The 12,991-nt window shown below is 51.1% G+C and overlaps 1 protein-coding gene across 1 annotated transcript in view; it reads left to right on the top strand.

The window, feature by feature from the left end:
- Positions 1 to 6,615, top strand: part of KIRREL3 (kirre like nephrin family adhesion molecule 3) — a 141,923-nt gene extending 135,308 nt beyond the window's left edge. Inside the window, exons 19-21 of the mRNA XM_060105276.1 lie at positions 1,773 to 1,882; positions 5,616 to 5,702; positions 6,172 to 6,615. Of these exons, the coding sequence (XP_059961259.1) occupies positions 1,773 to 1,882; positions 5,616 to 5,702; positions 6,172 to 6,615 (641 nt within the window). The remainder of the gene's footprint in view (positions 1 to 1,772; positions 1,883 to 5,615; positions 5,703 to 6,171) is intronic.
- Positions 6,616 to 12,991: the final 6,376 nt, after the last annotated feature.

Below are 12,991 nucleotides of genomic sequence, written 5' to 3'. Positions count from 1 at the left end.
GTATTGAAACCCGGGGGTGGGGGGGTGGGGGAGGTGATCTTTGCCCTCCAAGATCTGCTAGTCGAACCAGAAAAGCAGGTCACCCACACAGGAAAAAAAGGGGGTTCAGGGAATTGCTTTGTGGGGACCTCTAAAGGTCTTTTAGTCGTTAGCCATAACATGCTGGTGTTGATGCGTTTGGGTTTTTTTTTAACATCTCTATTGGAGTATAATTGCTTTACAATGGTGTGTTAGTTTCTGCTTTATAACAAAGTGAATCAGTTATACATATACGTATGTCCCCATACCTCTTCCCTCTTGTATCTCCCTCCCTCCCAGCCTCCCTATCCCACTCCTCTGGGTGGTCACAAAGCACCGAGCTGATCTCCCTGTGCTCTGCGGCCGCTTCCCACTAGCTATCTATTTTACATTTGGTAGTGTATATATGTCCATGCCTCTCTCTCACTTTGTCACAGCTTACCCTTACCCCTCCCCGTATCCTCAAGTCCATTCTCTAGTAGGTCTGTGTCTTTATTCCCGTCTTATCCCTAGGTTCTTCATGACCTTTTTTTTTTTTTTTTTTTTAGATTCCATGTATATGTGTTAGCATATGGTATTTGTTTTTCTCTTTCTGACTTACTTCACTCTGTATGACAGACTCTAGGTCCATCCACCTCACTACGAATAACTCAATTTCATCTCTTTTTATGGCTGAGTAATATTCCATTGTATGTATGTGCCACGTCTTCTTTATCCATTCATCTGTTGATGGACACTTAGGTTGCTTCCATGTCCTGGGTATTGTAAATAGAGCTGCAGTGATGCGCTCTTGACTCGTGTGTGCCTGGAGTCTCCGTCCTGGGCGTAGCTCTGAAGTTACGTGTGCTAGACAGACACGTGGAAGGGTAAATGGGATGGTGGAGATCGTGGGAACAACAGAGACTGTCTTGTGGTCCCACTTCTTCCACCCCATGACCCTGGGCAAGCCACAGCCACTCCAGGCCTCGGTTCTCTCCTGTGTAATAGCAAGGGGTCGGCTGATGTGACTTTCAGGGCCCCACCCGGCTCTGACATTCCACGAGCGGAAGGCACAAAGAGAATAATCAGGGTAAGCCCGCTCCCTCCTCTGCTTGGCAGCCTTCACGTGTCGGAAGAAAGTTACCTGTGTCCTCCCCTCCAAGCTGAGCAGCCTTGCTCTCTTGAGGGCTCCCAGGGATGCGGTCTCAGGCCCTCCCTCACCACCCACTCAGTGGACATCATAGGGGAGCATATTTCAGCAGGAGTTTTCTAACAGAGCTCTCTAGGTATAAATCGGCTTCATCCGCTAGAAGCCATAAGCTCTCCATTACGGAAGCTGGACCACTAGTGCAGGGACGTTTCTGCTTTGGGTGGGAGGTTGACCATGGGATCTCAAGGTCCTTTCTAACAGATGTGTGATTCTCTGAACAGAGAGATCAGAGCCTGATAGAGTAGGTCAGGGAAGACTTCTAGAAGGAGGTGAGAATTTAGTAGGATGACCAGGTGGCCGAATGGTTGGGGATGACCACCCATGCCATGGGAGCGGCAGGCAAAGGCTGAGGGTGGTGCAACCAGGAGCCAGCAGAGAAAGTACTCTGAGGTCCCAACAGCCCATGGCACGTCCAGACAGGTTCTATTACCAGGTGGGCCCTGAAACTGCTGAGTTCAGGGGCTGGAGGGTAAACTGGAGGGGAGGGGAGAGCTTGACATCTCAGGCCCTAACACCTGAGATGACAACTGATTCTGTCATCTACACTTTCCTATTTTATGTCCAGATCTCAAAGGTGTCGTGTCAGCCAAGAATGACATCCGGGTGGAGATTGTCCACAAGGAACCTGCCTCTGGCCGGGAGGCTGAGGAACACCCCACCATCAAGCAGCTGATGGTGAGAATGTCATCTTACCCCCGCCCCACCCCGACCTCTGTGCCCTGAAGCTCCCAGAACCAGAGGCTTCCTGATGCTCTAGATGCTCCTGAGAAGCAAAGCATCAGCCAAGGTGTGCTTCTCCCCCCATAACAAGCCAGGTACCTACAGGCAGACCTAGGAGACACTGTGGGTTGGGTTCCAGACCACAATGAAGCTAGTCACATGGAACTTTTGGTTTCCCAGTACATGCAGAAGTTATGTTTATACTATATACTGTAGTCTATTAAGTGTGCAATAGCATTATGTCTTTAAAAAGGTACATATCTTAATTAAAAAATACGTTATTGCTAAAAAATGGTAACCATCATCTGAGTCTTCAGTGAATAGTAACATCAAAGATCACTGATCACAGGGACTTCCCTGGCGGTCCAGTGGTTAAGACTCCGCGCTTCCACTACAGGGGGCACGGGATCCCACATGCCATGCGGCGTGGCCAAAAAGAAAAAAAAAAAAAGATCACTGATCACAGATCCCCGTAACAAAGATGATAATAATGACAAAGTCTTAAATTCTCGAGAATTACCAAAATGTGACACAGAGACACAAAGTGAGCAGCAGATGCTTTTGGAAAAATGGCGCCAAAAGACTTGCCCTCTGCAGGGTTGCCACAAGCCTTGGATTTATAAAAAAAAAATGGAATATTTGTGAAGAGCAATAAAATGAAGTGTGCTCGTATTCTCAGCCAACAAAGATTTATTGTGTGTCTACTATATTGTGCTTGGGGTTCTCTGAGACTCAAAGGCATCTAAGATGCAGTCCCAGCTTTCAAGGGACCCATTGTCCAGTAGGGAGAGAAGATGTGCATAATGGCCATAAGATGTGGTGATGTAACATATAATCCTCCACACGTAGATATTATCCACATTCAGTACGTGCCCTGCTCCCCCCATCTCCCCAGAAGTCTGCAACAAGCAGAGGTTCCTCTTTGGGAACTGGATCGCTTTAAACTCATAACCTCTCCAGCAACCCCAAGGCCACTTCTCCTCCTGAGCCCCATCGATGGACCGTCACCCATCCAACTGTCCAAACAAAATCCTGGAAAACTCTGCTAGAAAATTCTGGTGCCTACTGTGTCACGGTTATAATATGTTGGAGTAGCAGCAGCAAGCAGGTGGGTCAAGAGCATGGGCCTCTCTGTGCTTCAGTCTCCTCTTCTAGGAAATGGGATGAAGGTCATGGTACATGGGGTCGGGGTGAGGGCTCAGTGGATGAAACCCTGAAGAGGCTGGAGCCAGTGGAACACAGTGAGGGCTCAAGGAACGGTAGCTATTTCCTTGGCTGTGAGATCACCTGTTTCCTTATCTGTCTCCACTAGATGGTGAGCAAGCTGCCTTACTCATCCCTGTGTCCCCAGAGCCTTCCACGGTCCCTGGCAGATGCTCACCAACGTTTAGTGAATTGAACTGACGTTTTCTCTGCTGCTCTTTTTCTATCCAGTTGATTTTCAGGTCCCGACAATTCCACTTCAGAATCTTTTCAGAGCTGTGCCCCTGCCTCTTCTCCACTATAACTCCTCAGTGCAGGCCTCACTACAGCTCCCCTGGTCCATGCCACCATCCTCCCAAGTGGTCCCACATTCTAATCTTTCACCACTTTACTCTCCACCCTCCAGAGTCCCATAAAGGGTCCTTCTAAGATGCAACTCTGATCCTCTTACCGTCCTACTTAAAGACCCTCGGTGGCTCCAGATCTACTGGATAGTCCAGCACCAGGCGGGTCATCAAGACCCTTCAGCAGGAAGCGGCTTCTGGCCTGTCCAGACCCATCTTCCTGCCAAATGCATCCAGCCCTCCAACACCCCAGAGAGCTTGCAGTTCCCAGCCCTTGAGTCTTTTATACCTCGGAGGCTTTGCACTGCTGTTCCCTCGGCCTGTTGATTTTGTCTGTTGAATTTCACATTCTCAAAGGAGAGTCAGCTCAAATGTCACTTCCTCCACAATTTTCCAGGCTTGCCCCACCGTGGCTGGCAGAGCTGTGCACTTCCTGGTGCTCTCCCCAGACACTTTGCATGTTCCTCTTTCACAGTGCATTTCTCTAATTACACGTCAGCCTCCCCAACTATCCCAGCGTTCCTCAAAGGCAAAGGGACAAATGTCTACTTCGCCCAGACCTAACATAATGTCTGACACAGGTGAACGGTCAGTCTTACAAGGGAGGGGACCACAGTCCAGACCTGGGCAGGAATGGACGTCTCTGTTGATGAGATTTATTGAGTCTAGTGTGGAAGTACCCACGCCTGTCCTTCATCCCCTGGGGACCTTGTATTCCCTCCCGCTGGGATATTCTGACCGCCTCTGACTGTTTCTACACCATTCTCCAGTCCAGACCCTCATGGAAGAGGGGGGGTCACTCAGTCATCAGTTAAGAGTGGGAGATAAGAAGAACCCGCTGAGGGCTCCCCTTGGGGAGACCTTCGTTCCGCTACTCCCTTCACCCCCGGCACCAATACAGCCCCAACACTGAGGAGAGGCGGGCTGAGAAGCTGAATCTGGTGGAAGAGAAGAACTCAATCCAGATAGAGCCACAGCATTTACTGGAAAATGAAAAAAGCAGCATTAGTGGGGAAGTGACAGGATGGAAGCACGCTGGCTGATTCTGTGGGGCTCCAAAAAGAGATCAGGAAAGTGAGTCACAAGGGAGAAGACACATACCCGTTCTGAGAGTGGGTGGGAACCTGGCCCAGATCATGTCATGTGCAGAAGGGATACATGGGAAGAACATTCTGTGTCACAGGACAAGAACCACTGTGGCTGTTCACATTCATGAATAACCCCACTGTGTGCCAAGTGTGCTTTACTTTTCACCTTAAGTCTAATTATTTTTTTAATTTCCAGTAGTTTAGCGCCATGCCACTTCATTCATTCATCTGACATAAACATAACATTTGTGACAGTCCTACTGTATGGCAGGCACCACGCTGGGCACCGGCAAATCAAAGAATGAAGGAAACACAATTAAATATGATTCCACTCCAAAAGGAGTTTGGTCAATGACCACAGTATGTAAGGCACTGTAGCAGGTGTGCTGGAGAACCAAAGAGAAACAGGGAGTGATCCTTGTCCCCAGGCTCTCTGGCCTCCGTTCAGGAAGATAACTTCAAGTTATCTAAGTCCTTGCTGTGAATGGCACGTGAGGCCCTAGTGGCCAGCACCACAGAGGTAGTTAGTTATTCACTGATTCCTTCTCAAGGCCGTGCTGAGGAGCTGCGGGGCCCCGACCCCCGCCCAGAAGTTCTGCAGCTCCTTATCTACAGGCCCAGCTCCCAGATGAGCACAGCTGTTCTGTAATGTCTCCTGACCTCTGTTTGCCTGGCCCTGAGCACAATGCCTGGCCTGAAGTCAACAAACGCTCACTGAACTGAACCGAATCAAAGCGAGATCTCTGGAGGAGATAACCATAGCCCGCGGGAAGGAAGCCGGTGGGTCTTAGAGCCCTGCCCTGCACCCACCCACCTCTCTGTCTCCGGCTCTCAGGAGGGGTGGGGCTAGGGGTCCAAGAACAACAGCGAGATCTGGAATCTCCTCCAGACTCTTGTCACCTGCCTCCAGGGGGCCAGGCAGTGAGAGGTGGGGGGGAGGGGAGGCACAGAGGGCAAGCATCTTTTGAGTGCATTTCTCCCGCTTTTCCTTGGGGGAAGTGGACGATTATTAGCCCACCTCCTACCCACTGAGCAGCGATTTCTGGGTTGTAGATGGACCGGGGTGAATTCCAGCAAGACTCAGTCCTGAAGCAGCTGGAGGTGCTCAAAGAAGAGGAGAAGGAGTTTCAGAACCTGAAGGTAAGAAGAGCCCCGCGTTACGACACGCCTGGCATCTGGTCTTCAGCTCTGATGACCCGGGCCCCAGATCCAGGCACAGATAGAAGGGACAGTCCCCCACAAAGGCACCTGCTCTCTCGCCCCGGCACCAAGGAGGTGAGAGAGTTAAGGCTGAGCTCTCACAGTTCTCCCGTCCCACAGCCTCATCACCAATACCGTTTTAATAATGTTTCCAAGTTCCGGACTAAAACAAAAAACAATGAAAGCCTGGTTTCCACATGGCCTTGAGCTGCCCTGAAATAACAAAACGTACCGGTCAAGACCCCACTTGAACACCTGCCAGCATCCTGCCCAGGCCGGCCCTCCCGACCGCCACCCCCAACACCTCTCCCGCCGTCCCCTTCCTCCTGTCTGTCCCTGGCCCTCCCCGTGGACCGCGGGACTGGCTCCCGTCCGGTGCTGTGACGCCGCTCTCCCCCCGGCCCCCCAGGACCCCACCAATGGCTACTACAGCGTCAACACCTTCAAGGAGCACCACTCGACCCCCGCCATCTCGCTGTCCGGCTGCCAGCCGGACCTGCGCCCCGCGGGCAAGCAGCGGGTGCCCACGGGCATGTCCTTCACCAATATCTACAGCACGCTGAGCGGCCAGGGCCGCCTCTACGACTACGGGCAGAGGTTCGTGCTGGGCACGGGCAGCTCCTCCATCGAGCTCTGTGAGCGGGAGTTCCAGCGGGGCTCGCTCAGCGACAGCAGCTCCTTCCTGGACACGCAGTGTGACAGCAGCGTCAGCAGCAGCGGCAAGCAGGACGGCTACGTGCAGTTCGATAAGGCGAGCAAGGCCTCGGCCTCCTCCTCCCACCATTCCCAGTCCTCCTCCCAGAACTCCGACCCCAGCCGGCCCCTGCAGCGGCGGATGCAGACTCACGTCTGAGGATCCTGGGCCGACGGCGGGAGGGCCGGGGAGGGGCGGGGACTCGGCCTGGCTCTGCAGAGACTTTGCAGGGGACCTCGGAAGCAGCCGCCTCCACCACCCTCCTGGCAGCCCCGACCAAGCACAAATGCGGGCCCGGCTGCAGGGCATCGGGGTGTGCTCCGTGCTGGCCGCCCCGGGCCCCCGGCCCTTTCCTGGCGGCCCCTCCTCTACAGGCTCCCCCCACAGGCTCCAGAGGCAGCTATAACTCTGCTTTCATGAAACTGCCGTCCACGCTCCGGGCTTCGGAGGAGCTCTGCCCCTCGCCGCCCGCCAGCCCTCCCCCCACTCCCACCGTGCCTGTGCTCCTGTACAGCCCCGGGGAGCAGGGCGTCAAGTGCTTGCCGGCACGGAGCTGCCCCAGAGACCCCAGCGCCCCGCTGCCACTCCTGGTCCAGACCCCAGAGGCTGAGAAGCCAGATCGGCCCTGTCTGCCACACTGGCCCGGAGCCCACCCCCCGTTTGTTCGGTGTTTTGTGTCCATACTCTTAAGAGTTCTGTCCTTGGACTGGATGCCTCTCAACTCTGAGGTGGGACTGGCCCAATCAGAGGCTGGTGTCTGGGAGGGAGGGGGAGGGAAGGAGGGGGGAACGTGGCACTCGGGGACCCCTCGCCAAGCTGTGCGGCTCAGAGCCTCCCCACGCACCCCTGCTTCGTGTACTCCCCTCCTCCCCTCTGCACATGCGGAGTCAATATAAGGAGTGTGAGCTTCTCTGGTCAGGGCTCTTTAAACAGCCGTTGGAGAGACTGTGTCCCAGGATTTGTGGGGTTTGAGGGGACTAGGGGGCAGGCCTTTAAGGTGATGAGACTCACCTTCTCAGCTGAGCCTAGATTCACACAAGGAACCATGGTCCTGTCCTCAGTAAGGCTCCTGGGGCAAGAGAGAAAGCATATCTGCCCCTCCCTCCTGCCTGCCACCTGAGAATAAATGTTAGGGGTCATTCCTCCAACAGATGCGTTCTATTCTTTTGTTCCTGCAGAGTCACAGCAAGACCCCAAGGGCTCAGAGGATGCTTTGGGAACGCAGGGTTCCTTGCCCTGCCTTGATCTGGTTTCCCCAGACAGTGGAGAGCTCTGGTCGCGGTGATAGTAGGACCTACGGGTAGACTCATCTCCTTGCAGATGTGCCCAGCCCAGAGGGCGCACGAAACTGGGCCTCACCAACCACCTGACTCATGCCAAATAGAGCTCAGGGGCAAAGGGGTCAGACTGCACATTGGAGGGGTCCTTCTAGGCCTTTCTCTCAGCAATATTCTGCAAGGGTGGCCCCCTCCATTGGCGGTTCAGGGGAGGAGGCCCTCTTCAAAGAGTCTGTGCCACCAAGCAGCCCAACACTCTGAGACTCAAATGTTCTAAGAATGGCTTTGTTTGGGTGGAAAGCTTGACATGGTGATGGCAGACAGGCTGGGGTGGATAAACAGGGCCAAGTTAGGATGCTATCTCTGCAGGTAGGATTCCAATGGAACTCTGGAGAACCCACACTGTCCCAAAGGTTGGAGGTGCCTCCTCAGATTTAGACCCTTCTCCTCCAACCTTCCCCGGGAGTCCTTACCCACCATGGGAACCTTCATCACAAAAGCCTGTGCTTCTTTCCCCCACGGATGCCTTGGATGGCCCCAACCCACAGACGGTATACATAGCCTTCCTAGAGCCTCCACCCAGAGGATGTCTCTGCTCCCACCATATTTCCTATTGCTTCAAAACCCTCCACCTCCTTAGATATCTTCCTTTGCAGCACCCAAGCCTGAGGTAGTAGAAACTGATGAGAAATGTAAGTGTACATCCCAGCCCCACAGCCTGCTCCCGGTACCATTTCTGGCCCAGCACAGATGCCTGTGGGCTCCGGATTAACCTTGACAAGTTCTCTTCCTTCCCATATACGTTTTGCCTTTGCCAGCAAGGAGTAAGGATCTAAGAGCAGATGCAAAATGCCCTGGTGTGCTAGAGTAAGGAAGAGGATGACCTAAGAGGATCTGTTCATTCATTTCTCCTGGCCTTCCCCACCTTGGAGGTGGGCGGGAAATCTCCCTCCTAAGCCTCACCACAGCCTACCTTGCCCCTTACCCCCTGCCCACATCCTCCCCCCCCACACACACAGCACTTATAATAGGATGGAGGTACCCACTCTTTCTTGGAACCCAAGGTTATGGCACAGAATAACCTGGAGAACAGGGAAGAAATCTGATCTCCTGGAGAACAGAACCCTCTTCTCCCTTGGGAGCCTCAGACACTCCCAGGGTGGGAACGTGGACATCCCAGAAGACGGGGCTGCACAGTCAAGACTCGGCTACACGGGGCCCACTCCCTGGGCTCTCTCCGAGGCACAAACACAGCAAAGAATTGCCGAAAGGGTAGGAGATCACAAGTAAGGCCCTGGTGAAAGAGATGAACACAGGCAGGGGAAATCAGTAGGCTCTGGTGGCCTCTGGACCGCTGAGGCACTGAGAAGGATGCTGGACTGAGCAGTGTGCATCCTTCAATCCCTCTGACTCCATTTACTTCTCACGTAGGAGCGAGGGGACAAAAAAGCTGGTATAGGGAAGTGTTAAAAAAAAAATGAAGGCAGTGGGAAGCCCTGAATTTCCCCGTAGGTGATTCCAAATTAACTGAAATGAGTGCTTCACATTTGTAATCATTTAATTCTCACAATTCTACCAAGTATTACCATTGTACAGACGAGGGAGTGAACTTAAAGAAGCCAAAAGAGCAGCCCAAGGTCACAGAGCTAACAAGTGACAGCACGAGATTTAAACATATGATTTCCTCTGTGAAATGTTTCCATCCTACAGTGCAAACCCAAGGCCACTTTCATCCTAGAACAAGACCAAAACGGCCGACGCTGAAGGCCATGAGCTGGGACCCACTCAGGGGCAGGCTGAGCAAGGACGGGCCACAGCTCCAGTAGGAAAGCATCCTCCACCGCCAGTCCCCAAATGACCTAGAAAGACCACGACTCCCTGGGAAAGCTCGTCTGTGTATCAAATCACCCCCACCCCTCCCAAGGCCAGGATCCAGTTTTCTGATAGCTTTACAATTCTTTACTGGCTCCGAGTCACTGGATGGGGGCCCAGTTTCTGACTCTCAGGCTCACTATCAGTCTGGGAAGGCCAGGGTTATTTCCATCACGCCTTCAACTTTCACGGAACAGGAAATGGTCTCATACAAAGCACTAGAGCACCACAGCAAACCTATCTCTGATGGAGACTACTGAAACAGTGCTCTCAAGGAATAGGCCTTGAAGCTGCCTTTGAGCTTCCGGAGTGGAGAGGAACAGGGGGAAATAACAGCAAACGTGAAGAAGCCCTTGGGAGATTTCTCAGAACAGGAGAAAAGAGCCAACAGGAATTCCGCTTCTCGCTTCCTATATGGGGGCGGCATACACGAGGCACCCGTGGCCTTTGCTATTAGGGGATCAGAACTGAAATCGCCAGGTACACACTCCAGGAGTCCCATCAGCCCTTCCCAGGTATTGTGCTCTGTTTATGATGGCGCCAGAAAAAAAAAGACGAGGGGGAGTCCTGTGATTACTTTCTTCTCTAGTAAGTTTCCCTATAAAATCAACTCTTTATTAAAATAAAAGTATAATATTTAAATAAAAACTATCCTAATTTGCATAGAGATTTTAATTTAAAATACCACTTGGGGTGCCTGCTTAAAGAAACATGAATGTTTAGACATAAACTGATGACATCTCAACTAAATCTTGACGTTTACTTCCCCTTTAAAAAAGCCTTTTAGAAGCCTCTTATGTTTTCAGGAGCTGTAACCACAGGCCAGCCATTTACAGCTTCAGCATCGAAATTACAAGCAATCTCTGAGAGTCACTGATAAAATATTCCCTTGCTCTGACAGTTACATCTTACACCCAGTAAGGCTCTAATCATCTTTTCCCCAACCCCCTATGTTTCCATCTTCCTAACTAGGTCATAAACTGGGAAAAAACAGATAAGGTTTGTTTTCCTGGATGAATCCATTTGTGTTTTAGGGAGAGGACCATCCACTCTTTCCCTCTCTAACTGCTGTTCTTCCTGGATCTATCTCCTCCTTCTCTTTATCGGCGAAGTCTTGGATATACACTGAAAGCTTTCGGACCACAGGCCCTGTGGTTTCATGCCTACTCCAGCCCTCATCTTTAAAAGGCCTTCTGTGAACACATGCCATTCACAGGATCCATTGTGGAGTTTTGGTCTACATCCCGGGTGCCCATATCTGCCTGCCATTCCATGTTCCCAGAGCTCCTCTCTGGACCAGCCTGCTCGGCCCACCCACAGGGCCGGAACAGCCGCAATCCCTGGGCCAAAAGCCTCCCTTGAGCTCACTGATCAGGGAGCCCTGGTCACACAAAGGAACCTCCTTCCACTGCTTCTCAATCTATGACCCTTGGAAATATCTTGGAATGCTATGAGAACATTCATATCATGCTCCTTAATAGCTGTCTTCTTTGTGGTGAATCTAAAGTATTCATGTTCAAAGACAAGGTATGTGAAGTCTCAGGAAACAGGTCTTCTTAGGGAGAAGTGGGGTCTTATTAAAGAGACCTTCTCTGAAATCTACTCCCCATTATGCAAGAGGAAAAGTGCTACTCAGGATAGGAGCTGAATATAGGGATTCATTCCCCCTGAATGGACTCATCCCCCCTCAACTAGGCAACGAAAAATTCAAGGGGACTGAGCTCAAGATACCACCTTCACCACCTTTGTAAAGAAATTAAAGGGCCACAGCCTTGCTGTCCAAGGACTAGAAAACAAATTCATGACACTAATGGGAGAAATACGGAATGAAGAAGGCATGAGAGAGAAAGTGATACAGACAAGGATTCAGGGCTTCTACAGCAGAATTTTCAGATGAGAATTTCCTGAGTTTTATTTAAAAGTTTCCCTAGCTCTCCTGCCATGCAGGGCTGCAAGTGGAACAGAAATCTACAGAGAAAAAGAACAGAACTGGAGAGAATCTCCCTACCAGACTGTAACTTGTCCTCTTGTGATATTTTTCCCCAGGAGAGAAACACATTTTTAAGCAAGTGAAGACACTCCTTAAGTGTTAAAGTTGGTGATGTACATAAATAGTGTTTTAGGAAACCTCAGAATAACAGACGGTTCTGGAACAGCTTAGTTCAGTAATTCCAACTTCGATTCCACTGGGGTGATTTCTCTCATTCCCTCTGCCAGCTCTACCCTCCCAGTCTTGCAAGATTCTCCAGAGGAAACAGTGCCTCCGTTGGGTGCAGTACTTTCAACCGGTCTTCCCCGGGAACCTGAAATCTGGCTCCCAAAGTTCAGTTTTCCCTAAAAACTTTTGTCAGATCCTCTGTGCTGACCCTCCTAGACAGGACTGTGGTCTCCTCAACCTGCTCCCAACAATCCCTTTACTTTAAGAGGTGGAGCCCTCCAATACATTTGGGCTCTCCCCAAATCTGACATGTAATGAGACCCAAGGTTCATCTCCCCGCTTCATTTCCCGGGTGCAGAATCTCCACAAATTCTAACAAGAGAGGGAAGGTCACTGAGGAAGAACTGGACAGGAAAACAGGCTATACCTACTGACATACACACACATAGGTCCCTCCTCAAACTTTTAAGTTGGAAAGATTTCCTGGAACCACGTCTGGTACAAAACCATGGAAATGCTCAAAACTAACAACAAATAGTTTTCTGAAGCTATAATTAAGACATCAAACCGGTCAGATGGTTTAGGGGAGAGCTTACCAACTCTGAAGATGTTCTTCTCAACCTTAGTTTAGGAACCTACCCTGGTATACTGCATGCCATGGAAACGGATAATGCCACCCAAGAAACCCCTTTCTCCAAAAACCCCTAAGAGCATCTGACTTCAGCTTGAAAGCCACTGCCAGAGAGCAGTTTGAACTCACAGTTCTTTGTTGGATTCTGCAAAGCCTGCATTTGAGTCCTCTCACCAATGTCTTAACCTTCCTCTCCTTAGCTTGTGGGTGACTTGAAGACAAAGACTTTTCTGTAATTAACCGTACCTGGGCATACATTTGGCCCTTCAGATGGACCTCAGTCGTTCCATATGCTTTCTGGTATTTTCCATTATGCAAGGTAGCTTTCCAATCTAATATTTATGTCATACTTTACAGTCTACACAGTGTTCTTCCAGACATATTCCCACTAGATCCTTAAAACTTCACTGTGAGACAGGCATGCGTAATCACTATTTCACAGGTCACGCGGCAGAGCACGGTTGTGTAGCCGCTTACACCTAACTGCCTCACGGACACAACTGCTTCCGAGTTCAAACTTTTCGCAGGCTGGCCAGTCTCTGGGGCAGTTGGATGTATTCATGTCCTCGGAAAGTGTAAATAAAACCCGAAGTGTTC

This window comes from Mesoplodon densirostris, chromosome 7 (genome assembly GCF_025265405.1).
Source record: "Mesoplodon densirostris isolate mMesDen1 chromosome 7, mMesDen1 primary haplotype, whole genome shotgun sequence".
In the NCBI taxonomy this organism is placed as follows: Eukaryota; Metazoa; Chordata; class Mammalia; order Artiodactyla; family Ziphiidae; genus Mesoplodon; species Mesoplodon densirostris.
This window is presented reverse-complemented; position numbering and strand designations above follow the sequence as displayed.